General features: G+C 47.0%; 1 protein-coding gene and 1 long non-coding RNA gene across 3 annotated transcripts; one reads left to right on the plus strand and one right to left on the minus strand.

Moving 5' to 3' along the window:
* Nucleotides 1–214: 214 nt before the first annotated feature.
* On the plus strand, nucleotides 215–20,809 carry LOC308485475. Its single transcript, XR_013990548.1, has 2 exons — nucleotides 215–693; nucleotides 20,558–20,809. It is a non-coding gene; the product is annotated as an uncharacterized lncRNA (long non-coding RNA).
* On the minus strand, nucleotides 1,847–23,905 carry LOC308485299 (5-hydroxytryptamine receptor 7-like). Of its 2 annotated transcripts, none has more exons than XM_081020980.1 (3): nucleotides 22,130–23,905; nucleotides 15,571–16,097; nucleotides 1,847–5,481 (listed from the first exon to the last, which is right to left on the minus strand). In XM_081020980.1, exons 2-3 carry the CDS (start codon nucleotides 16,080–16,082, stop codon nucleotides 4,710–4,712), a joined length of 1,284 nt encoding a protein of 427 aa, XP_080877106.1. In that variant the 5' UTR covers nucleotides 16,083–16,097; nucleotides 22,130–23,905; the 3' UTR covers nucleotides 1,847–4,709. The 2 variants fall into 2 exon arrangements, with proteins under 2 accessions (XP_080877106.1, XP_080877107.1); XM_081020981.1 differs by lacking the exon at nucleotides 22,130–23,905 and adding an exon at nucleotides 20,057–20,222.
* Nucleotides 23,906–24,157: the final 252 nt, after the last annotated feature.

A 24,157-nucleotide genomic window follows, 5' to 3' on the forward strand; every position in this document is an offset into this window, starting at 1 on the left:
GGTGATTTGCATTGCACTTTTTAAAAATGTCTGCGCAAATTGTGATATACGGCCTGCTCGTATTGAGCCTGCACAACAGAGAGGACAATTCGGCAAATGGGAGGAAAAGAGCCCTGTCTGTCTGTCTGTCTGTCTGTGTCTGTGTCTGTCTCTCTCTCTCTCTGTGTGTGTGTCTGTCTGACTCTCACAGGGCCATCTTAAGTATATCCGGCGCCATGGTGCAAAGATCCCTCCGGCGCGCACACACACCCCTTTTCCCAGAGTTGCCAACCTTTTTACGGCGTTGCTGCCAGCTTTGCGGGGCTGGAGGAGGTGGGCAGCGGCTGGAGGGCGGCTCCTCTGGCGGGGAAGAGGCGGAGGCTCTGGGCGCAGCACTGCTTCAGCGAGGCGAGGAAGGGCAGCGAGCAGATGCCGGGAGGCGCCACGTCCAGCCTCCGCCTCTTCCCTGGCGCCCTGGTGCTCTGTACCACTTGCCTCTATGGGCAAGACGCCCCTGCTCTCTCTCTCTCCTCTCCTCTCCTCCTCTCCTCGCTGTTGCTCTTTATACTTAAGAAGGTGGCAGGTGAGGCTGTAGCAGCCCTGGGAAGGAAGATGCAAAGCTTTGGCAAAGGACTGAAGGAAAAGTCAACCTGCAATCTGCACCAACCGGAGAAAGGGAAATAGAAGGTACCTGGGCATAATCACCTCCAGCAGGTAATGTTGTGGGTGCCGGAGGCGATTCCTCATGGGGCTTCACAGAGCACCCCTCAAACCGCCAGTGCTGCATGCAAGACAGCCGTGCCACTACAGTCATGACTGAGCAAGATACTGTGGCCCTTGACAGGAAAACAATCTACAGTGGTACCTCAGGTTAAGAACTTAATTCGTTCTGGAGGTCCGTTCTTAACCTGCAACTGTCCTTAACCTGAGGTACTACTTTAGCTAATGGGGCCTCCCGCTGCCGCCACCTTGCGATTTCTGTTCTCATCCTGAAGCAAAGTTCTTAACTCGAGGTACTATTTCTGGGTTAGCCGAGTCTGTAACCTGAAGCGTCTGTAACCTGAGGTACCACTGTACATTGGAATCACAGAATTGTGGAATTATTGGAAGGGACCACAAAGCTCCTCTAGTCCAACCCAACCTGTTTTCAACCTAAACGTACCATGAGGCGTGCACAAAATTCAAATAACCAGGGCGCTCAGCTGGTAAGTCAGTAACACCTTTATTTAATTTGGATTCTTGAATTACCGCAGATTTCACCCTCAGCCCTTGGAACAACTGGCCTGTTTTCCTGGTTCCTGGTAGAAAAAGCCTTTCCCAAGGTGCCCTCAAGATTCCCATCAGCCCCGGCAGAAAAAAATGCCACTGTGTTTCTAAACAAACCCTCTCGATATCAGTTCAGTCTGGTTGGAATCTGTCAGTGTTCTCTCAGATCAGTTTTATTTTCAAAAAATCAAGCCGTTCTTGAGAAATTAAAAAAAAAAGGGATGTCCTGGTTTTGCTGGGAGACTTGCAGGCTATGTGTGTGTGTAAACTTATCATACAAATGTAAAATTCACACTCGTCGTTCTGCCGGCTTTTGTTTCTGGGGGTGAGAAGGGAATGTAGCCTTCAGACGGAAAAAGGCTCCCTGGTAGAGATGGGAAGTTCTGGGGGAAAACTGGAAAAATTGGGGGGGGGACGACAGCCCCCCCCATTTTCCCCCCAAAGTCATTTTTTTTCCCAGAAAAAATGGAGGAAAAAAAGTGTGTGGAATATTCAAACTATATCAAACTGTTTTTTTCAATTTTTCTGGGAAAAAATGGCTTTGGGGGGAAACAGGGGAAAAACGGGGGGAAATGGTTTTTCCCCCCATCCCCCCCCCCCAGGACTTCTCATCTCTACTCCTTGGAATAGCTAGGCCAAGCGATTTTACCCTGTCTGCCATATTGGACCAGAGGGACAAAGATTATGCTGATGATTGTCATTGTGTAGTTCCTGCAGAAAGTTCTCCACATGGTTGTGTCATCTAGGGTTGCGCCAGGCACACACAAATGCACAATGCACACAGTTTTTCTAGAGTGTGTTCGGAGTAGGGCATTGCTTGCCAATTTGGTGCCCTACAGATGTTTTGGAGGACAACCCCCACCTGCACGTTGGCCAAGTTGGCAAAGGTTTTTGTAGGGTGCTGCTATTTTGAACAAGTTGCCTCCACACAAAAGTGCCCTTTTCATTGCCATTGATTCTCAAGGTGTTGCTTTCCGCCCTTGAATTAACCCAGTGTGTTCCTGACCTCTCGTTTCCAAAGCTGGCTGAAATTTGAAGAAATTAGAAGCTAGTGAGTGTCTTGAAGTTTTCAATTTAGACCCTGCCATTCAAATCACTCTCATCTCTGAGACTTAGTAGCCTTTGGTCTGGAAAACACTGAGGATTTCCTTTCTGCCGAATTACTTGCTTATATTACCAGAGTGGCAGAGTGGTGAAACTTTCTAACCTGCTATCGAAGCTCCATCGCCATTCTCTTGCAGTTGCAACTCAGAATGGATAGCCAGTAAGGTAAAGATAAAGGAGCCCTGGACGGTTAAGTCCAGTCCAAGTCGACTATGGGGTTGCGGCGCTCATCTTGCTTTCAGGCCGAGGGAGCCGGAGTTTGTCCACAGACAGCTTTCCGGGTCATATGGTCAGCAGGACTAAACCGCTTCTGGCACAACGGGACACCGTGACGGGAACCAGAGCGCACGGAAACACTGTTTACCTTCCCACCACAGCAGTATCTATTTATCTACTTGCGCTGGCGTGCTTTTGAACTGCTAAGTTGGCAGGAGCTGGGTTAGAGCAACGGAAGCTCACCCCGTGGCGGAGATTCAAACCCCCAACCTTCTGATCAACAAGTCCAAGAGGCTCAGTAGTTTAGACCACAATGCCATCCACATCCTCCAGTCCGATAGCCACTCCCCCAGTCCGATGTGGTACGCCTCTTTGTGATAAAGTTAGCACATTGTTGTTCTTTCTAAAAGCCACTGCATGTAGCCAAACCATGTTTCTGCCTGATGGGTATAATGTTGTTTTTGTTTTCTGTACATTGCTTTGGATGCATGGACATGCATGGTTACCAGACGGCAGCAGAGACTAGCGAAAGAGAGCCAGCAGCTGCTGCGAAATGCGAGAAATGTGGGGAGATAGGGAGGCGTTGGACAGCGAGCTCAGTTGGCAGATGGAAGAGGCTTGTTGAGCCTGATATACTCCAGACCACCAACTAAGGAATGAAAATGTGCATCTCTGATAACAGAATGATAGAACTGTAGAGTTGGAAGGGGCCACAAGGGTCATCTAGTCCAACCCCCTGCAATGCAGGAATCTTTCACGCAACATGGAGCTCAAACCCACAACCCTGGGATTAAGGGTCCCTTGCTATACTGACTGAGCTATCCAGCAACAAGGCAGGACGCGGCTCTTTGTGGGGGGGCCAGGGAATCGTCAAGGAAAGCGGAGAAAAACTGTGTTCTGCTACCTGTCTACATGGGTGCACATATGAGAATGTATTGACTCATTTGGCGTAACTCCTTCTGGACTGAATCAGTGCTTAGTGGTTGAGCAAATACTATGCTTGTAGAAGGTCCCTGGTTCAAGTCCTTGCATCTCCAGGTAGAAGGATCGGAGAATAGGGGCCGGGGAAGACCTTTTACTGCCTCAGACCCTGGGGACATGCTGCCAGTCAGAGCAGACATTGCTGGCCAAGATGGACAAACTGCCTGGCCTGATATCTTATGCTCCACTTCTCTCCGCCATAGTGAGGCACAAGGTGCTAATGTCAGGTCCCCTGGAAATTTTTGCTCTGTTTCCCTTTTTGCCTTCCCTTTCTAGCCAAAGGACTAGAAACTTGCCTATTTGTTTTTATTTCAGATGGGGACAGAGCATCTCAGCATGCTGGGTTCCATACTCAAAATCTAAGTCCTCACTTGGTCAGTGTGTGCACCCATGAAAACGAAGAGCCCTGCATCTTGCCTCACCTATGGTCTGTTAACATAAACCACTTCCTCTCTCTCAGTCCCTAGCGGCTATGACTATCCTTACGGGTCGTACGGTAAGGATAATCGAAGCAAATGAATGCGAAATGCCCTGGAAGAACTGTATGAATGTTAAGTATTATTATTACATAAGAGCTCCACAGCAGATGCCATGCCTTCTTCATCCTGGTGACTTCCAGATGTCGTGAGACTCCAACTCCCATCAGCTTCAGCCGGAATGGCCAAAGGTCAGGGGTGATGGGAGTTGAAGTCCAAATTATCTGGAGGGCGTCAGGTCAGGGAAAGCTGATCTAGGCCTTCTGTTGAGCATCCTTGCTACTAGCTCTCGGATATACAATTCTCGCTTGGCTTGCCAGCTAATTTCCTTTCCCTTAAAAGGCCTTTACTAGGATCTTATAATCTCCTCTCCCCAATTTCCACACATAGGAAAATTCTTGAAAGTGTCAAAATATTGTTTCCCCTTTATACCGCAAACAGCTGCCATAGATGCACAGATTTATTTGGGTCCTTTTGTGAATTAGCATCTTCCGTAGACTTATTTGCAAAGCTGTCTTTTTCCCCAGGGCTGCAGGGGAACCGGATAATCGTTGCCCTGCTTTGGCCATGCCCATCCAGGTGAGCCCCCAATCCTTGGTGTGAGCGGGCAGCTGCAGGGAGGGTCTGCCTCCCTTAGTGAGTGACCGCAACGCTTTTAAATGCCAACGTCCACATGGGCCCGCAGCCTTAGATGATGCCCTCGTGTTTCTCTGTGGCTTTCAGGGCCTCGTGCATGCTTGCGGCGGACAGCCTGCGGTTGATGTTGCGGTAGCTGCAGCGCAGCAGGTTCCAGAAAGTAGTCCTCAGGTCCCGGTTGAAGAGGGCATAGATCAAGGGGTTGATGAGGGAGTTGGCGTACCCCAGCCAGAGGAGAGTCCTCTCCAGCCTCAAAGGGATGCAGCTGCAGCGGCTGCCGCAGATGAACGGCCGGGCCGTTGACATCAAGAAGAAGGGGAGCCAGCAAAAGGTGAAGGCCCCCACAATGATGCCCAGGGTCCTGGCTGCTTTCTGCTCCCTCTTGAAGATGGAGATGTTCTTCCGGTCTTGGCGGAGGAGTTTGGACAAGGTGGCACATTGCTCCACAGCCTTGCTCCTCTTGGTGCTATGCTGGCGCCGGACGCCAGGCTCGATGCAGTAGGCTCCGTCTGGCTCGTAAGGCCTGGGGAAGTCCATGAAGCGGTGTTTCTGAGCGCTGGCCTTGGCTGCCTTGTAGATCCTGTTGTACATGACGAGCATGACGGCCATGGGTATGTAGAAGGCGACGCCGGTGGAGTAGACGGTGTAGCCAAAGTCCTGGCTGATAAGGCACACCCGTTCCACCGTGATGTTCTTCGCCCAGCCAAACAAAGGGGGCAGAGTGATGGAGGCCGAGAGGAGCCAAACGATGAACACCATCTTGGCCATCAACTTCCCGTCTTGCCTCACGGGATACGTCAGTGGCCGGGTTATTCCCAGGTACCTGGAAAACACCAAGGAAAGATTGGGAGGTTGGATTTGGCTTCGTCAAACCTTTATTAGGCATTAGAAATATAAGGTTAGGTAAAAAGGTAAAGGACCCCTGGACGGTTAAGTCCAGTTAAAGGTGACTATGGGGTTGTGGCACTCATCTCAATTTTCAGGCTGAGGGAGCCGGCGTTTGTCCACAGACAGCTTTCCGGGTCATGTGGCCGGCAGGACTAAACTGCTTCTGGCACAACAGGATACCGTGATGGAAACCAGAGTGCATGGAAACGCTGTTTACCTTCCCGTCACAGCGGTACCTATTTATCTACTTGCACTGGTGTGCTTTTGAACTGCTAGGTTGGCAGGAGCTGGGACAGAGCAACGGGAGCTCACCGTGTGGCAGGGATCTGAACCGCTGACCTTCTGATCAGCAAGCCCAAAAGGCTCAGGGGTTTAGACCACAGCACCACCCGAGTCCCAATTAGAAATATAGGCCATCATAAAACATCCATATACATTTTAAAATATATATATACGAATAAACAGTCATGTAAAAATATGCAATAACGAGGATTTTCGTAACAAATGAAAACAGTACCCCCACAGTTTAAAAGGTCATAGATAGTTTAATTAGCCAAAGGCTTGGGAGAAGAGGAATATTCTTGCTTGGCACCTAAAGATGTATAATGAAGGCAACAGATGAGCCTCCCTCGGAGAGCATTCCACAAATGGGGAGCCACCACAGAAAAGGCCCATTCTTATGTTGCCACCCTCACGTGGAGGAGGCACACAAAGAAGGGCCTCAGAGGATGATTCTCAGGGTCCAGGTAGGTTCATGCATGTTGTATGTTGTCTTCACAAAGGCATGCCTATTTATGCCATATGCATTTTTTATACAAATTACTTGACTGGCAAACTGCACTGCAAAATTCGGGGAAGTGTGAATTTTTAAAAGGTCGCCACGCTTCGACTCTCATGCTATTTCAGAAAGGCAAATTAAGCAGGAACACCTTTAAATGTGACCTGAACGCAATTCCCATCACTCGCATCACCCCCTGACACATGGGGCAGAGCCAGTGGTTGAGGTGGAGCCATGTGCTTGTCATGCGCTGCGTCCAGGGTGGATTCAATCCCCGGTATCTCCAGCCGGTGTCACAGTTAGCAGGGATGGGGAAAAGCTTAGTTCTCCCTCCAAGAGACGCTGCTCAGGGCTAGGTGGCTCGATGTTCTAACTCAGCAAAACAAAACTCCACACAGGTCACTTATTCCCTCTGCCCACGACACTGCGGCTGCTGAACTGAGTTTCTTTTGGGCGATGCAAAGTGGGTCACAAATCTTTGCAGCAGTGAACACAGCCACCTTTTAACCACCCTCTCAGGAACCGCCACTAGAACCCACATGGTAGGGTTTCTCTCTCTCTCTTTAAAAAATTACTCTGTTCTAATTACATCTCTTTGGTTACCAGGCAACAATGTGTGTGCTTGTCCTACAGGGGGTCCAGCTAGCTCTTGGAGTTAATGTAAAAATAGCAGGGTCCAGGGTCCGTTGCATAACCACGTTGCGGTAGCACATCATATCATAGAATCATAGAGTTGGAAGAGACCACAAGGGCCATCGAGTCCAACCCCCTGCCAAGCAGGAAACACCATCAGAGCCCTCCTGACATATGGTTGTCAAGCCTCTGCTTAAAGACCTCCAAAGAAGGAGACTCCACCACACTCCTTGGCAGCAAATTCCACTGTCGAACAGCTCTTACTGTCAGGAAGTTCTTCCTAATGTTTCGGTGGAATCTTCTTTCTTGTAGTTTGGATCCATTGCTCCGTGTCCGCTTCTCTGGAGCAGCAGAAAACAACCTTTCTCCCTCCTCTATGTGACATCCTTTTATATATTTGAACATGGCTATCATATCACCCCTTAACCTCCTCTTCTCCAGGCTAAACATGCCCAGCTCCCTTAGCCGTTCCTCATAAGGCATCGTTTCCAGGCCTTTGACCATTTTGGTTGCCCTCCTCTGGACACGTTCCAGTTTGTCAGTGTCCTTCTTGAACTGTGGTGCCCATGGAGGACTGTTTGCAATTGCTGTAAGGATTTAATCAGCAAAACAGAAATGGGCATGCGTGGGCAGGCAGTGTCGTGATCTAGATCCCAGGAAATCTCTGTGACCCCAGAAACCCCTCCAAAGGTGCACTTGGATCTGGGCTGGCCAGGACTGATGAGAGTTGAGGTCTAAAACATCTGGAGGTAGCCGGGCTGAGAGAGCCGGGTTGAGAATAATTTTATTCTAATTTTCTAAATGCTTATTATGTTTATTGTGGAAGAAATGCCGGAATGACTGGATTTAGAAAGTTTAGAAAGGCAAAAGCTACGCAGACATCCTTCGTGGAACAAGAGGTGTGTGGCTAACTCAAACCACCCACCTCAAAAAATAAATTTAAAAAATGATGTTTATTTAGTTCACAAAAATTATACATCTCTCAGTTGTAAAAAAAAAAAACAAAATCAACCCACAAAAACAGCCTCAAAGCAGTTCACAAAAAAAGATAGAACAACAAAATCATCAATAAGAAAATTTTAAACTTTAACAATGATAATTTAAAACTTTTGAAAAGTTAAGATGATAGACTAAAAATAGATTAAACTTTGGCTGGGGCAACCCAGTCAGATGGGCAGGGTATAAGTAAACAACAACAACAACTTGCACCAATTATTTAACCATCTGGGTAGGCTCTTCTAAACAAGAATGTTTTTAGCAGGTGCCGAAAAGAGTACAACGAAGGTGCCTGCCTGATATCAAGTAGCGGGGGGTTCCGAAGGGCAGGTGCTGCCACAGTAAAAGACTGAGTTCTTACCAATGAGAAATGGGTTTTATGTGGCACTTGTAACCGTGCCAGTTCTGCCAATTGCAGCAGTCGAGTGGGTGCATGTGGGGCCAGGCGTTCTTGTAGGCAAACTGGTCCCAAGTTGTTAAGCGCTTTGCATACTAATAACCCCACCTTGAACATGGGCCCAGTAGCAATTCAGCCACCGGTGCAGGTCTCAGATGGATGTAATAGGCGGAAGTTTCTGAGGCTTTGCAGAAAACAGCACTCGGCTAAAAATTATTCAGGACGGCAGAGTTTATTTGAGTTCAGTGTTTTTTAAAAAAGAGATCCGGATTAGCAGCGCTTCTATCATCAGCAATGAAGTCCCCCTCCTCCATGTACACAGCATCTGGAAGGAGGCCGTGAAAAGACTTGCAAGGGATCGTTAAGTGATTAATTAATCTGTACTTTGATCTGCAGTCAAGTAAGGCTTAGAGAAGGGTGCTGAATGCATGCTTAAATGCTGTTCAGGGTCTGCTCCAGTTGCTGGGCACAGTGTCAGGTCCTATTTGCTTCGGCAACACCTGCAGGCAGCCAGCACCTCTCAGGATTTATTCATTTCAGAGCACGCAGAAGCCCGTCGAGACACACGTGAGGAGGGGTCGGGTGCCAGACCCATCGACACCCATGCTGCATCCCCAGGGACCACGTGCGCAAGACATACAACATGCAGGGAGGTGTGGTGGTGTTTGTTTGTTTCCCCCCCCCCATTTTTTGTATTGATTTTCCAAATTTATGAACAAACAAACAAACATAGATCCTAACTGTCATAATTCCACTTTTGTTAACATTATTGAATGACTTCCTCAAATCCCCCTGGCTGAATTTCAGTGTATAATAATAATAATAATAAAAATAATAATAATAATAATTTTTATTTATACCCCTCCCTCCCCAGCCAAGGCTGGGCTCAGGGCAGCTAACAAGCAATAATAAAAACAAGTTGAATGAATACAACTTAAAAAGAAGATTAAAATACAACATTAAAATAAGGTCCTCCGCGGGGCATACCAGGAGAGGCGGTCCCGTAGGTACGAGGATCCTAGGCCGTGAATTTCAGTGTGTATCATTGTAACAGTTTTCCAAAACTAATTTCTCATAAAATTTACTTAATCAAGTAACATCTTTCTTTCTTTTCATATTAAATTTAAACATATTGTTCTATAACATTACATATTTAAATCCTAAGCCAATCTGGTAATTGCAAGTATTTCTATTTAAATGATCTTAGCATATTTAGCTAAATAGTCTTTGAATTTCATCCATTCCTCCTGGGACTCCTCCTCCTTCTGGTCACGGACTCTTCCGGTCAGGTTGGCTAGCTCCCAAAAATCCATCATCTTCATCTGCCGTTCCTCCACTGTTGGCACTTCTTGTAATTTCCAGTTCTTGGAAAATCCTAGCAGCAGTTGTGGCATACAAAAACAATCTAACATCTTTCTTGGGCAATTCCGGACCTATTATTCCAAGAAGGTGTGGTGGTGTTACTCACCCAACCTCCCATAAAGGCTTGAACGTGGGGATTTTCCATGGGGCTATATCGAATCCCCGCGACGGGGTGAGCTCCCGTTGCTCGGTCCCAGCTCCTGCCAACCTAGCAGTTCGAAAGCACGTCAAAGTGCAAGTAGATAAATAGGTACCTCTCCGGCGGGAAGGTAAACGGCGTTTCCGTGCGCTGCTCTGGTCTCGCCAGAAGTGGCTTAGCCATGCTGGCCACATGACCCGGAAAAAACTGCCTGCAGACAAACGCCGGCTCCCTCAGCCAGTAAAGCGAGATGAGCGCCGCAACCCCAGAGTCGTTCACGACCGGACTTAACTGTCAGGGTTCCTTTACCTCTTTTTTTAAATATTGAAGCTAAAGAAAAGACTGCTCTAACTGAGTTGGTAACTAACTATTGTTGTTTTCTGCTAGCAAAAATCTGAGTGTTTAACCTTAGAGGGATGGATGAAGGGATCAATCACACGAGCTGGGTTGGCCACCAAATGGGCCATCTCTTTAATGCAGAGGTGAGGAGCCTCAGGCTAAGGGAACAACTGCAGCCCCTTAGATCTCTCTCCCTGGCCTTGCTACAGGGAACCAGGCAGAGGGCCTTCTCGGTAGTGGCGCCCGCCCTGTGGAATGCCCTCCCATCAGATGTCAAACAGAAGAACAACTACCTGACATTTACAAGACATCAGAAGGCAGCCCTGTTCAGGGAAGTTTTTAATGTGTGACATTTTGATGTATTTTTAATCCTTGTTGGAAGCTGCCCAGAGTGGCTGGGGAAACCCAGCCAGATGGGCGGAGTACAAATAATAAATTATTATTATTATTATTATTATTATTATTATTATTATTATTGCCTCCTCCCCAAGCCAAACCTCTCATTAGCCCTCCTTCTCACCTTCCTCAAGGGTTTTTGCCTGGCTAGGATTTGTCCTTGAACTCTGATCATGTCTCTTCCTTGTTTGGATGGAGGGCAGAGAGAGAGGTGTGAGTATGTGTAGGAGCCAGTCTGTTGTACAAAGCTATAAAAAATATTCATTGTTCCACCTGCCTTTGCCTCTGGCCTTCCAAACACTGGCATGTGGCCCTTGGAAGATTGCCCAGAAGGAAAGACAGCCCGCAGGCTGGAAGCAGCTCCCCGTCCCTGCTATAAAGGACTTCTGCTTCATAACCATTCTTTTTTTAAAAGCAACAACAACAGGCAGTGATAAATGCGATTGCTGAACCCAGCTTATGTACAATGGGCGCCCTTCACCGAAGAGGCTGCTCCTTTTTATTTCTGTGCATATTTATAGTGAAGGGCAGTGCAGACATTTCCAAATAAATAAAATAAATCTCCGCCTCTCAGACTTTATGGCTCCTTCTAACAGGAGCACCAAACATTAAATACGTGCAGTCTGGGATTGCTTTTGAATTCCACACGCCTACCCTTTGCATTCAGAGGCGCTGCTGCGGTAACTTGCACAATTAACTTTAAGTGTCTGCTTCCTAATTCTGCTCAGATTTCTTTCCTTTGTTTTTGTTTCAAAGATAGAAAGTCGCACAGACAAGGAATTAAGTGCACAGGCTGGGAGAAGAACAGGGTATTTTAAAAGCATCAAGGGATAGCTGTACAGTGCAGTGCAGAGTGCCAGACTAGGACCCGGGAGAGACCCGAGTTCAAATCCCTACTTAGGCACGAAGCTCACGGGGTGACCTCAGCCTAAACTACCTCACAGGATTGTTGTGGAGATTAAGAGAGGAGGGAGAGGTCCATGCGCACCCCCCTTTTGCTCCTTGGACAAGAAAGTGGGATATAAATACCGCAAACAAACAAATTCATTATCTTGGCAGATTTGGTTTGGATTTACAGTAGTGAGGCCCCCTTGGCTTCTAGACTTCCAGACTGTTTTGTAGCTGGGATTCAAGCGCTTGCCAGAAAATTCAGGAAGTAAAATTAAATTGGTTTGGGTGTTCTTGCAAGCCCCTCCCCAATCCCCCCCCCCCCCAGTAAGGAAAGCAATGGAAAAAGGCACTATGGCTTGACACAATCTCTCCACCAAGACATCATGATGAACAACAGATGTTGCAACGCCCATCTTTGTGAAAGCAAATCAGGGCGAATGCTCAACAAACAGGTTGTTTGGACGCAACTTGGCTCATTTGAAATGGGCTTAAATTTGTGGTATAGGCATTTCCTTGTGGTGCGAGGCTGTACTAGACCAGGGTGGTCCAACACGCATACAGCCCTTTTTTGGCAGCCCTCAGCAACATTTGATTCCTGACCCTCGCATTGCCTTCTCAAAGCTGGGTAAGCTTTGGGAAGGAGGCAACAAAACAAAGTATGGCCCATGGCTTCTGTGTCAAAGTACTGTACTTTCAAAGTATTGACATGTGCACAGGGGAAAGCTGTATTCAAATTTTTGATGATTTTTTTGTGCAGACCCCTTAAAAATCAATCAATCAATCAATCAATCAATCACGAACTGGTATGGAAAAGTGAAAAACGGAAAAGTAATTGTAATGAACAGATTGCGCTAGTAGGACTGCAAGAAGTTTTGTAAGGAGAACTATTTGAAATATTGCAAGAAAGACTATGAGGAGAGTTATTAGCTAATGATAATAAAGAGTAATAGAGAAATTAAGAAATGTAGAATAAGTGATAGAGAATGAAAAATCATCAGAGGAGTTGACGGAAGTCTAAAATATTGTATAAGATAAGAAGTTATGTTATATGATTGTTGGAAATGATATGTTAAAAAACCCAATAAGAATGTATAAAAAAGGAAAAGTGAAAAACGAATATTCCAGTCCATTACTCCTCTCTCTCTTCCACACCCCCAGATTTTCATTAACCTATCCCTACAAAAAATTGGCATTCCATGGCATGCTCAGTACTCTTTGAGCTGAAACCTCAGGGTTTCCACAAAGCTACGGGTCCCCCCTCTCTTGTGCCTGGGTGGTGCTGTTTTGGCTACGCAAGGATAGGCTCTCAGAGAATGAGGTCACTCTTGGTATATACAAGCAGGGACCAGTGACAAAATGTTGTGTGGAGGTTGTGGTGGCTGGGAGGCAGAGAACCTTTGAAGCTCTCCCTTTTCAGGCAAGAGGCTGTCCAGAATGAATGAACAGGTGGGTGCAAGCTGGGGTCAGAAGATGAGTAGGAACCTGAAAGCATCTCTCTCTCCTTCCACTTCTTCCAGTCATATTATTCTCTCTCCCATCCAGTTGGGTGTGGAGGACTCCCTGGTCCTGAATGGGGTAACTGTGCCCCTGAAGGACCAGGTGCGCAGCCTGGGAGTCATTTTGGACTCACAGCTGTCCATGGAGGCGCAGGTCAATTCTGTGTCCAGGGCAGCTGTCTCCCAGCTCCATCTGGTACTCAGGCTGAGACCCTACCTGCCCTTAGATTGTCTCACCAGGGTGGTGCATGCTCTGGTTATCTCCCGCTTGGACTACTGCAATGCGCTCTATGTGGGACTACCTTTGAAGGTGACCCAGAACCTGCAATTAATCCAGAATGCGGCAGCTAGACTGGTGACTGGCAGTGGCCGCTGGAACCATATAACACCGGTCCTGAGAGATCTGCATTGGCTCCCAGTATGTTTCCGAGCACAATTCAAAGTGTTGGTGCTGACCTTTAAAGCCCTAAACGGCCTCGGCCCAGTATAGCTGAAGGGCGTCTCCACCCCCATCGTTCAGCCCGGACACTGAGGTCCAGCGCCAAGGGCCTTCTGGCAGTTCCCTCAATGCGAGAAGTGAAGTTACAGGGAACCAAACAGAGGGCCTTCTCGGTAGTGGCACCCGCCCTGTGGAACGCCCTCCCTTCAGATGTGAAGGAAATAAGCAGCTATCTTCTCTTTAAAAGACATCTGAAGGCAGCCCTGTTTAGGGAAGTTTTTAATATTTAATGCTGTATTGTTTTTAACACTCGATTGGGAGCCGCCCAGAGTGGCTGGGGAAACTCAGCCAGATGGGTGGGGTATAAATAATAAAATATTATTATTATTATTATTATTATTATTATTATTATTATTCAGTTTCCCCCCTCTCAACGTTCTGCAGGCATCGAGTACATGCCATCTTCATTGGGCTGTTTTGTTTTTTAGAGGGGTGATGTTCTACAGATTCTCCTCGCTCCTACATCTGCAAGTCTCCGATTCCCCCCAAGCCTGCCGGCATCTCCCTGTGGCTGTTTTTCACTACATAAATAAAGACACTCAGACAACTGAATTGGTTAGACTATCGGGTGGCCTCCGTCATGAAATGTCACCTTTAGGCAATGCATACCATCCTCTTAATTTCCCTGTACTGCAGTGAGAAACCTAGAGAGAGTTTCACTTGCAGTTGATTACAGAGCCCACCAGACAATGACAGTGATTCTAAATAATCGGCCTGGTTAAGGTTTTCTGTATGCACGACATGTGCTCTGTCTCTAAGCAATGGCTCTGCCCATCTAAATTCAATCTTCACGCACCCTCGTACTGTTCCCAATCCAGCAAAAGGATCTAAATGCAAAGGCTGCACACCCACATCCACGATCATCATCCATAGGGTAGTTGCTTATTTAGCGGTGCTTCTTCAATAGCATACATTTCACATTCAGCAGCAAGAAATTATCAGGGGTGGTATCCAACACGCTCGTTCTGTTCACGCAAGGATTTGTAGGCATAAAATGGAACCTCTCCCCTACTTCTTCCCCTGAGTGCACTCCATGCACTCTCCAAATTTGCTTCGGAAAGTTTTTCTTTTGGGGGGGAAGAGTGCATAGGGGAAGGGGGAGAGGGGAGAAAGTTCCTTCGCACAAGGGCAAATCCTTGCGCCGACAGAACGAGTTGTGTAGCAAATGCTCTAGCTGGGGGTTTCCTGTTTTGATCTAGATCTCCCATCATCCCCAGCCAGCAGGAACAGTGGTCAGGGGATGGTGGGATGGTGGGAGTTGTAGTCCAACGACATCTGGGGACCCAGGGTTGAGAAAAGCTGGTCTAGATGACCTGCAAAGGCCACGTGCGCATTTTGTGGGATGTGAAACACAAGAGCAGTCAAGTACAACATTCCTAGAGTGAACATGTTTACACATGGGGTAGAATGTTTGTCCAGCCAGCAGGTAAACTGCCTGTTTCCTTCTGGGCTGGGACAGACTTCCTCTGCATGTGACTAGAGGTGGGCGTGGCCTCACCTGTGCAGGTAACGACAAAAGCACAGGGCAGGGCAGCCATCTCTCTCTCTTTGACTGCATGCATCGAAGAAGCAACATCTGCTTAGCCAAAGATGTCCTCTTGGCTTCCAGCCAAGAGAGGACAAAGGGACTGTCTTCTTATGAGATAGTTTCCAGGTATATGTTACTTTTCTAAGCTAAGTCTGCCTTCTGGGATCCGCTTGTGAGCAGAATGTGAGTAAACTCTTTTTATACTTTTAGAGAAGACTGTGTCGTGTCTTATCTTTTATGAGGGAATAAGGGGGAAATACCAGAACAGTTATTATAGAGGCTTTAGTGAGCCTGAGCAAACGCATCCGCTGTGAGTTTAAAAGGGGGATTGTTACTCTGCTAAATTGTGAACTTGTTAACACAAGTTGGAAAGGCTATAATAAAACAATATGTCCTCTCCTGCATCCCTGAACATTCCCACAACAATCCAATGATTCTATGAACTTGGACAGTCTCTTCTCTGTTTTCTGCCCCTGCTGCTGTTTCCACTGAACATTTCCACACACCTACGCGCACAAACACACACAATTCTGTGAGCCTATGATTCGTAAAGCAGGAGACCATCCCTACCTGTCCACGCTGATGACGCAGAGCGTCATGATGGATGCCGTGCAGCACATGACGTCCATGGCAATGAAGACGTTGCAGAAGACCTCCCCAAAGAGCCATTCCCCTCCCACCAGGTCGGTGATGATGACGAAGGGCATGACGGCAAAGGCCACAGACAAGTCAGCTGCAGCCAAGGAGACCACCAGGTAGTTGGACGGCTGGCGGAGCTTTTTGACGATGCATACGGAGATGACGACCAAGCTGTTGCCCGCAATGGTCAGCAGAGTGATGACCGAGAGGACCGTCCCGATGATGACCTTCTCAGTGTCCCCGTACAGCAGTATATCCTCCCCGCAGTCCGTGGCGTTGGTGGCATTGGCGGGCAGCAGAAGGTCTGGCTCAGGGGACGCGGAGGGTCCTTCAGGCATGAATGGAGCTGAGGGTGACTTCCGGGTGGAATACTCCTGACCCGAATCCTCCACGGCGAGAAGATGCTGTTCCGAAAACGGGCTGGGGCCGATCCTGACCAACATGCTTCGAGCAGACCGCTGTGCGGAGAAGAGACACGAGCTTGTTATTATTTCAGGCCAATTGCTTCAGCTGCAAAAAAATAAATAAAACAAACCTCCGGCAAGTTAGACGCACAAATGGAGACTGATGCAAATTCGCAGATGTGTGCTTTGTCTGCTTCCCCACCGATGCTCTCAGAAGCTCTGCCACTTGGAAATAAAATGCAGCACTTGGATACAAAAATTATCAGGGCCGGCCCTACCGTTAGGTCAATTGATTCGGCTGCCTCTGGCAACAGATGCTGGTGTGCCTAGGAGAGGGGTTATTCCTGGCCATTCCTGCTGAGCAGAGCTGCTCTTAAGCTCAGCAGTTGCCTCAGGGGTGGGGTGGGAACCCTGTCTCATTGCTGGTGTTGAAATATGAGTTAACTTCCACTCTGCTCCCCTACGTGGAATAAGGGGAGGACATCTGGCCTACACCTTTGGGTAGTGATAAAGCTGGATATCAAATCCAAACTCTTCTTCTTTGCTTTAAGGTAAAGGTAAAGGGACCCCTGACCATTCGGTCCAGTTGTGACCGACTCTGGGGTTGTGGTGCTCATCTCGCTTTACTGGCTGAGGGAGCCGGCGTACAGCTTCCAGGTCATGTGGCCAGCATGACTAAGCCGCTTCTGGCGAACCAGAGCAGCGCATGGAAACACTGTTTACCTTCCCGCTGGAGCGCTACCTATTTATCTACTTGCACTTGGACGTGCTTTCGAACTGCTAGGTGGGCAGGAGCTGGGACCAAGCAACGGGAGCTCACCCCGTCGCGGGGATTCGAACCGCCAACCTTCTGATCAGCAAGTCCTAGGCTCTGTGGTTTAACCTACAGCGCCACCTGCATCCCATTTCTTTGCTTTCGGCAACATAAAATCTTGAGCCAGCCATAAACCCCATTCACACACACTGCTCACCTGCCACTCTCATAGACACACAGTCTGAGGCAGTCTTTGCCAACCTGGTGCCCTCTAGCTGATTTGGACTACAGCTACCAGGGAGCAGGGAGCATTGAAGAGCACCAGGCTGGGCAGAGACTAGTTTAAGAGTTCACCAATGGTGGAATTGTGGCCTTTTGCACCAACACCGGTTGTTCCCAGACTCTATGTGCGGAGAATCCTGGAAACTTCGAACCAGTTGGGAAATGTTTGTGAGCATTCCATGACACCCCAGCAGCTTAAGCAAACAGCTGATTTCAGCCAACTCAATCTAGTTCTCTCGCCAGCTCATAGCTAGGGAGGTTTGAAAGACGGCAGCCTGCCTTGATCTGATGGAGGAGAGGGGAAGTTGGCAAAAGCATTTATGCGGATCTGTGAGTTGCATGCTTTATATACTGCAGACTAACTTCTGCAGGCAAAGATTACCCAATTTCAGGATGCACAGCGACTAAGAGAATAAATAGTTAAGACAGCTCGTGTAAGCATAGTTATCAGTCTCCTTTTCAATCCTTATTCTTCACTGTCTCCTTTTTAAATATATATTCTATTTTTCCCCAAGTGCAGTTCAGTCATAATGAAATGGGCACAGTAAAATATAAGGATGTTAAGCTGAATTACCCACTGGTCCGTTAATAAAACTGGCATAAATCTGCAAATGTTTGAAAAGAATTGTCCTAAAGCAAAAAGAGAGGCATGGTTTCTTTGCTAGATGATGATCTCATAGCAGGTATAATCTTCCAAGAAGTGGCATTTCCTCCTTCGTCAAAGAGCAGAGGCATGTTGCTTTTAAGACAGTACTTGCCACCTGCAATTCTTATAAGTCCTTTTATTAAAAATAATATTTTTTAAAAATATTAATAATAATAATCTGCTGCATACAGCATCTTTTTAGTAGTTCGGAAGTGCTTTAAATTGCTAAATCGTGCTGATGAATCACTTAGATATTATAGCTGCATTAATATTACCAGGAAGAGTTCTTCTATGTAGTCATTACAATATGAATCGGCTCTTCTACACTGCGGAGAGCTGAGTGCAAATTCTGATGTGCAACCGGGTGGTCAGCAATCATTTGGGCCTACCGTTTTCCTGATTCACTGCCACAGCCTTCCCCAGCCGAGTGCCCTCTCGTTATTGTAGAACTATAACTCCTGCCAGCCCCAGTCGCCATGGCCGTTGCGATGGGAATTGTAGTACAAAATATCTGGAAGGTTGGGAAAGGGTGCTGCTGAATCCACCCCAACAAATCTCCTCACTAAAGGATCACTCTCTTTATTAATATTGTTTGCTTCGGAAATATGAGCACTGGCAGGGCACAAATTCTGAGGCCGGACCCTTCCCCTGTAAACAACACATTTTTGCAGCGTTAGTCAATATGGCAGCCTTCAGGTGTTGTTGGACTACTTCTCCTATGATTCCATGCTGCTTGGGGCTGATGGAAGTTGAACAGGCAACTCCCCATTCATGCTCATTCAAGGCACACACAACCGCGCATGTGTGCATCGCTGTGAACCTAGAAGTGGCATGAAAAGGGGCAAAAACAGCCCCAAAAGGAATGGCAGATGAAGATGATGGACTTTTCGGAGCTAGCCGACCTGACTGGAAGAGTCCACAACCAGAAGGAGGAGGAGTACCAGAACGGCTGGATGAAATTCAAAGACTATTTAGTTAAATATGCTAAGATAACTTAATTGGAAAAACTTGCAAATACCAGATAGGCTTAGGATTTAAATATGTGATGTTAGAGAATAATATGTTTAAAGTTAAAATGAAAAGGAAGAAAGATGTTAAGTTAATTTTATGAGAAAATTGGTTTTGGAAAACTGTTACAAAGATATACAATGAAACTCAGTCAGGGGGATTCGAGGAAGCCATTTAACAATGTTACTAAGATTGGATTAAGTATAGTTAAGATACATGTTTGTTTGTTTAAAATTCTGGAAAATCAATAAAATAAAAAAAATCGCGTGGGTGGGGGGAACAGCCCCGGAAGATTGTGGAAACAGCAAAAACAGAAATCCTACGAGCCCTTGCCCCAGCCTTTGAGCAGTGGCGTAGCTAGTCGCTCGGGTGCCCGGGGCTACGCACGTGCCCTGCAACTGGGGGCGGAGCAAGCCACCCATGGGGGGCGGGGCAAGCTGCCCGTGGGGGCAGGGCGGGCCAAGCCTCCCCCTCAGCTGTAGGACAGCTGAGGTGGTGGGCAGACGCAAGCCCCGCGCTGCTCGAAAAAGCAGCGCAGAACTTGCAGGCAGTCTGCCAAGCGCCTCCCCCTCAGGAGAGGCGCGTGGCTCAGGCACGATGCAGGTCCCGCGGTCTGGCACCCAGTGCCCCCCACCTCACCTAGCTACGCCTCTGGATTAGGCAGATTTATGGAGGAGAAGGCTGTCAAATGCTGCTGGTCATAAAGGCTGTGCTCTGACTGCAAAGTGGAGGCAATAATGATTCTGGTTTTTGGAAATCACTTGAGGGGAGAGTGCTCCTGCCGTGGCGTAGGAAGAGGGGGGTGAGGCAGGTGCAGGAATTATTATTTTTCAAAAACACATATTTTTGCCATTTTGTCACCCCCTCAGTGATGACACCTGGGGCCACCCGCACCCACTGCACCCCCCCTTCCTACGCCACTGCCTTTGAGGTCTGTGGAGAGTTGGAGTTTGAGCAAGGAGATAAGATAAAACTTTATTCGCATTAGCCAATGGCCATAGCAACAGTGAAACATTACAATATACGCAGAAAAGGGAATTTGATATAAGAGCACAATTTAAAGTCCTGAATCAGCCGTCAGTTAGTTGCCCTTATTCTGATTGCCCCTGCTATGAACCTAGGCACCTTTGAGCAAGGAGGCTTGTGGGGAGCGAATGTGATGGAGTTTGGTGGACGTGGTAAGTGCTGATTATTTTTTTTAAAAGGGGTTTTCAAGGGTTTCCAGATGTTTAGAGGGTGCTTGCGGGCTTTTCCAGTTGTGCTCCAGATATACACAATTTCACTGAGATGTGTGCTGCCTCAGAACGTAACACCCCACATTACCTCACGTGTAATCCAACAAGATCTGGAAGGTAGCGTTCTGGCTACCCCAGTTTTATAGCATCAGGTAATGGGCACAGTCCAAACGGACATTCTCTACTGTGTTTTTACACCATAAAAACAATGCTGGGGCAGAGAAGCCAACAGAACCAATGATAGACAGAGATGGAGCCAGTGACAGGTAGAACCAATTAATTCTACATTTCCCCCCCATGCTTCTCCCTGCAAAAACGAGACTAAGGAGGAGAAGGAAACAGGCAAAACCATCCTCTGGGCTGGTCAAAAGAAGGCAGGCAGGTTTGGAAGAATCAAGGCTGATGTTTGTGGGGCAGTGACCTGTTTGCATTAATGGAGTAGCCTCCACACGATCTTCTTCCATTTCAAAGGGGCTCACTTGGGCGAACCTCTGAGTTGGAAGTCACAAGCTTAGGTCACCCAGCAGTTTCTCCAAGCAAGGTATTGCCTTTATCTCAGATCTGTTTTTTTCCCCTGTTTCCTTTGCAGGTTCCTCTTCAAAAGCAGCATTTGAGTCACCGGTGGCTGGAGCAGAAGGTGGCAGAAATGGCCTGGTCCCATTCATGACTGATTTTAGAAGACTTCAAAAGGTGGAGGGAGAACGTGATTTGCTGGAGTGAGAAGGGATGTCACTTGTGGATTTCATTAAGGGACCTCCCCATCCCCCACATTCTTTCTTCTCTAATTAGGGAACTAGATTAAATGTTGTAGCCAAGTCCCTGGGAAGGGATGTGGGAAGGAGTTGGAAAGTCTAATATTGGATTGATTTTATGTATTCAAGTGTGAATTCATTGATGCATATTGCAAAGGTACACACACACACAATTATCCTTTAGCAAAATGGCCCAAGACATCCGAGTTGTTCAGATAATCAGAAGTACAGATAAATCAAATTGGTGAGTTAAAATTTAGAGAGAGAGAGAAAGAGATTATCATGACAGACAATGAATTCTAATCATCAAGAAGTTCCGAAAACTGAGCAGTGGCAATAAGACTTCTAATCTAGCACACAAACATAATTATGTTCATAGCTCTCATGGTATCCCTTCCTCAACCTTTTTCTGCCTTTCACCCACATCCTGGTATTTACACTGGAAGGTCCTTGAGACCAGGGACCTCATTTTACACAAATGCTGCTGTGCAAGTATTAAACAATATGCCCTCTATTTAACAAGGTTTGCATTAAGGAACTCAATGGCCATATATAGCCTAGAAGAGCCTTCCTTGACTTGGTGCACCCCCTATGTTTAGACTACACCCATCAGTCCCAGCTGATGGGAATTGTAGTACAAAACAACTGGCCAGCACTAGGTGGGGGAAACTGGCCTACCACAGCCAGCAGCTGAATAAAATGATATTTAGGGACACCGTCTGAAGGCAACAGGGATGGGCTGCCAACCACAGAGAGGGCATTTGAACTTGGCAGCAAACAAGTCTAGACTGGATGTCTTCAGCCAACGTGAGATCTAGCAAAGGTTTGATTTGCAAATGGGATGTGTAGGAGAGTGGGAGTTTGTGGGGGTCAGACTTTAGGACCTTTAGGTGCCCCGCTTCTCTTAAGAGAGTTGGCACTCCTTTGTTCGCAGAGTGATAGACATCACTCTCCCAAATCCCATCTCTTTAAACACCATGGATGCTTGGACCATTTTAGATTTCATGCACGCCACGCATGCAAAGCATTGAGGCAGTGCAACAACCTCTGCACCCCACATAGTCGTGCTGAACTGCAACATCACCCCAGGTTAGACATCTTCCTGAGTGCCCATTAGTACTCGCATCTCTCTGTCTCGTCTCCTTCGGCTGTTAACAATGAATCGGCTGCGCTCTTTCGGAGAGAGATGCATCTTCTCAAAAGTCTCTCTCCTCCTCACTCCCCTTAAAAACACTTTAAACAAATGCCAAACATCTACTGCAGAAGAAGTACAACTTCTCCCCTTCCCCCCACCGTGCCCTGAAGAATCCCAGGCTGAGATTGGCTTTCTGCACATAGCGCATGAGAGGCTGCCCCTCTGATAACTTCAGATACCCTTCCTGTGAAAGAATGGGAAAAAGAAGTCTCACCTCTAAGGCAGCAAGGAGGGAGAAATGTCAGGCAGGAGATGGCTTTTGCCTGGTCTCTTGAGATGGACATCTTCTGTCCAGGAGCACAGAGTCCCTTTACCTTTTTGAAATTGCTGGAGACTCTTCAAGCCTGACTTTCAGTGGTCCAAGCGTTCCCTGAGAAAGATCCAAGAGTGAAAATGATGGTTCCAGGTCGCCAAGTTACATCCTCTGGAGGCTGCTTCTATTTTCCGGGCAAGCTAAGAACTGCCACAGCAGGAGGAGAAGATGCAAAGAGGCAGGCTCCCTCAACTCTCTCTCTCCCCCCTCTCCCCCTCCCCTCCTAAGCATCATTCTGCTGCAGACACACAGAGAGTGGCAAGGAAACACCAGGCGGATCTTGGCGGCGGCTGCAAAAACTCAGGGAGAACAGCTTGGGGGATCTCTTCTCGTTTCCCTGAGCAGAAAGAGAAACTGGGTCTCTCCCATTCCATCCTTCCTTGCCAGGGCATCAGCAACCTGGACTGCTAGAGGCGAGCTGCGCGAGGAAGGAAACGAGCCTTGTCAGGGCTGCAAGAATTGCCACGAAGGTGCAATCGATTCTGTCACACTTCTTTTGCTGGTTTTTTCGAGGGAGCATTGAGAAAAGCGAAGTGGAGACGCCTTGCAGGAACCTCGCAGGAGCGAATGGTGGTAGCTGGCAGTTAAAGTCTTTCATCTGCAAGTAAACCAAGACCTGCTATCGTTTCCTTTCAGCCAGACTAAAAATATACCTTCTTTATATGAGAACCCTTTCTTTATATATTGAAGTCTACATGGATCATCTGAACACACGACCCCCAAACCCTACCTAAGACCTAAAAAGGATGACTTCACTTGTTAAGATTTGGGAGCTGGTTAATTTGATCATAGTTGTCACCATAACAAAACCTCAGCGTTGCAAAATGAAAAGTTTTCAGTCGTGAGAAACCTGCTATGGATATATAAAGCATTTCTGCATCGTCAAATATTATTTAAAATTTAAAGGTTTTTTCCCCTTACAATGCTATTTTAGATGCCCCCCCTTTTCCTCTTATGTCTGATTTTATGGGTTTTTAAATTATGATTTTAAATGTATGTATATATTCTATCCCTAATAATATTGTGCAAAGTGTAAACTTTCCCAAAGTGTCAGAAAAAAAGAGGATCTTGTAAAACTTAGGCTGTACTATCAAATTTCTCTCCTGGCTACCAGATTGCAGGACTGAATCTAATCCGGGCCTGTGTTCGAGGCCTGTGGTGTTCAATGTTGACAGTTATCCACAGAGCATATGAAGTAAAATTAAAGTGGAAAATGTCTTTGGTAGCGAACTGTTCCCTTTCCACTAATGAGATCCACAGGAAGTGTATGAGATGCATATAAAAGAGATTTCCCCTTTGCCCACCACAAATTGATCACCAGCAGGTGGGAAGCAAAATAAAAAATGTTAATGTCCCATCTCTTCATCCCCTTCTCAGACACCTCTGGTTTTCTTTCCTTTTTTCTGTGTGCTCGAAAATGGTCTTTCGAACAAATAACCCAGCAAACGGTCCTTTCCGCAAGCAGCAGTTTGACAATTCCCAGAGGAGCATTTAGAAAACGCGTCTCTTTCACCGATCGAACGGTCTTTGTGTTTGAACGAGACGTTATGTATAATGTATAACATATATTCTTCTTAAATAGCACCGTCCTGCAATGCACACAGCTCTGCTTAGAAGCAAATGCGTTGCCCATCAACATGCTTTCAATGTGCCTGATGAAGCCCACTTTTAAATTGGCTGCTGTTTCAGATTGGCAGCTTTTATTGCTGCTCTATGATGATCTCTTTTTTTGTTTCTATCATGGGTTTCCGTAAGCTGCTTTAGGATCACAGGAAGTTGCTATGTATTGAGCTCTCTGCACATGCTGGGGGCATCCTATTTCATCCTCTCCAACATTTCTCCAATGAAAATAGGGGAGTCCTATTCCATCCCATCCAATATTTCTCCAATGCAAATAAGGACATCCTATTCCATCCCATCCAATATTTC

The sequence above is a fragment of the Podarcis pityusensis genome (assembly GCF_964106645.2).
Source record: "Podarcis pityusensis genome assembly, chromosome: 9".
NCBI lineage: Eukaryota > Metazoa > Chordata > Lepidosauria > Squamata > Lacertidae > Podarcis > Podarcis pityusensis.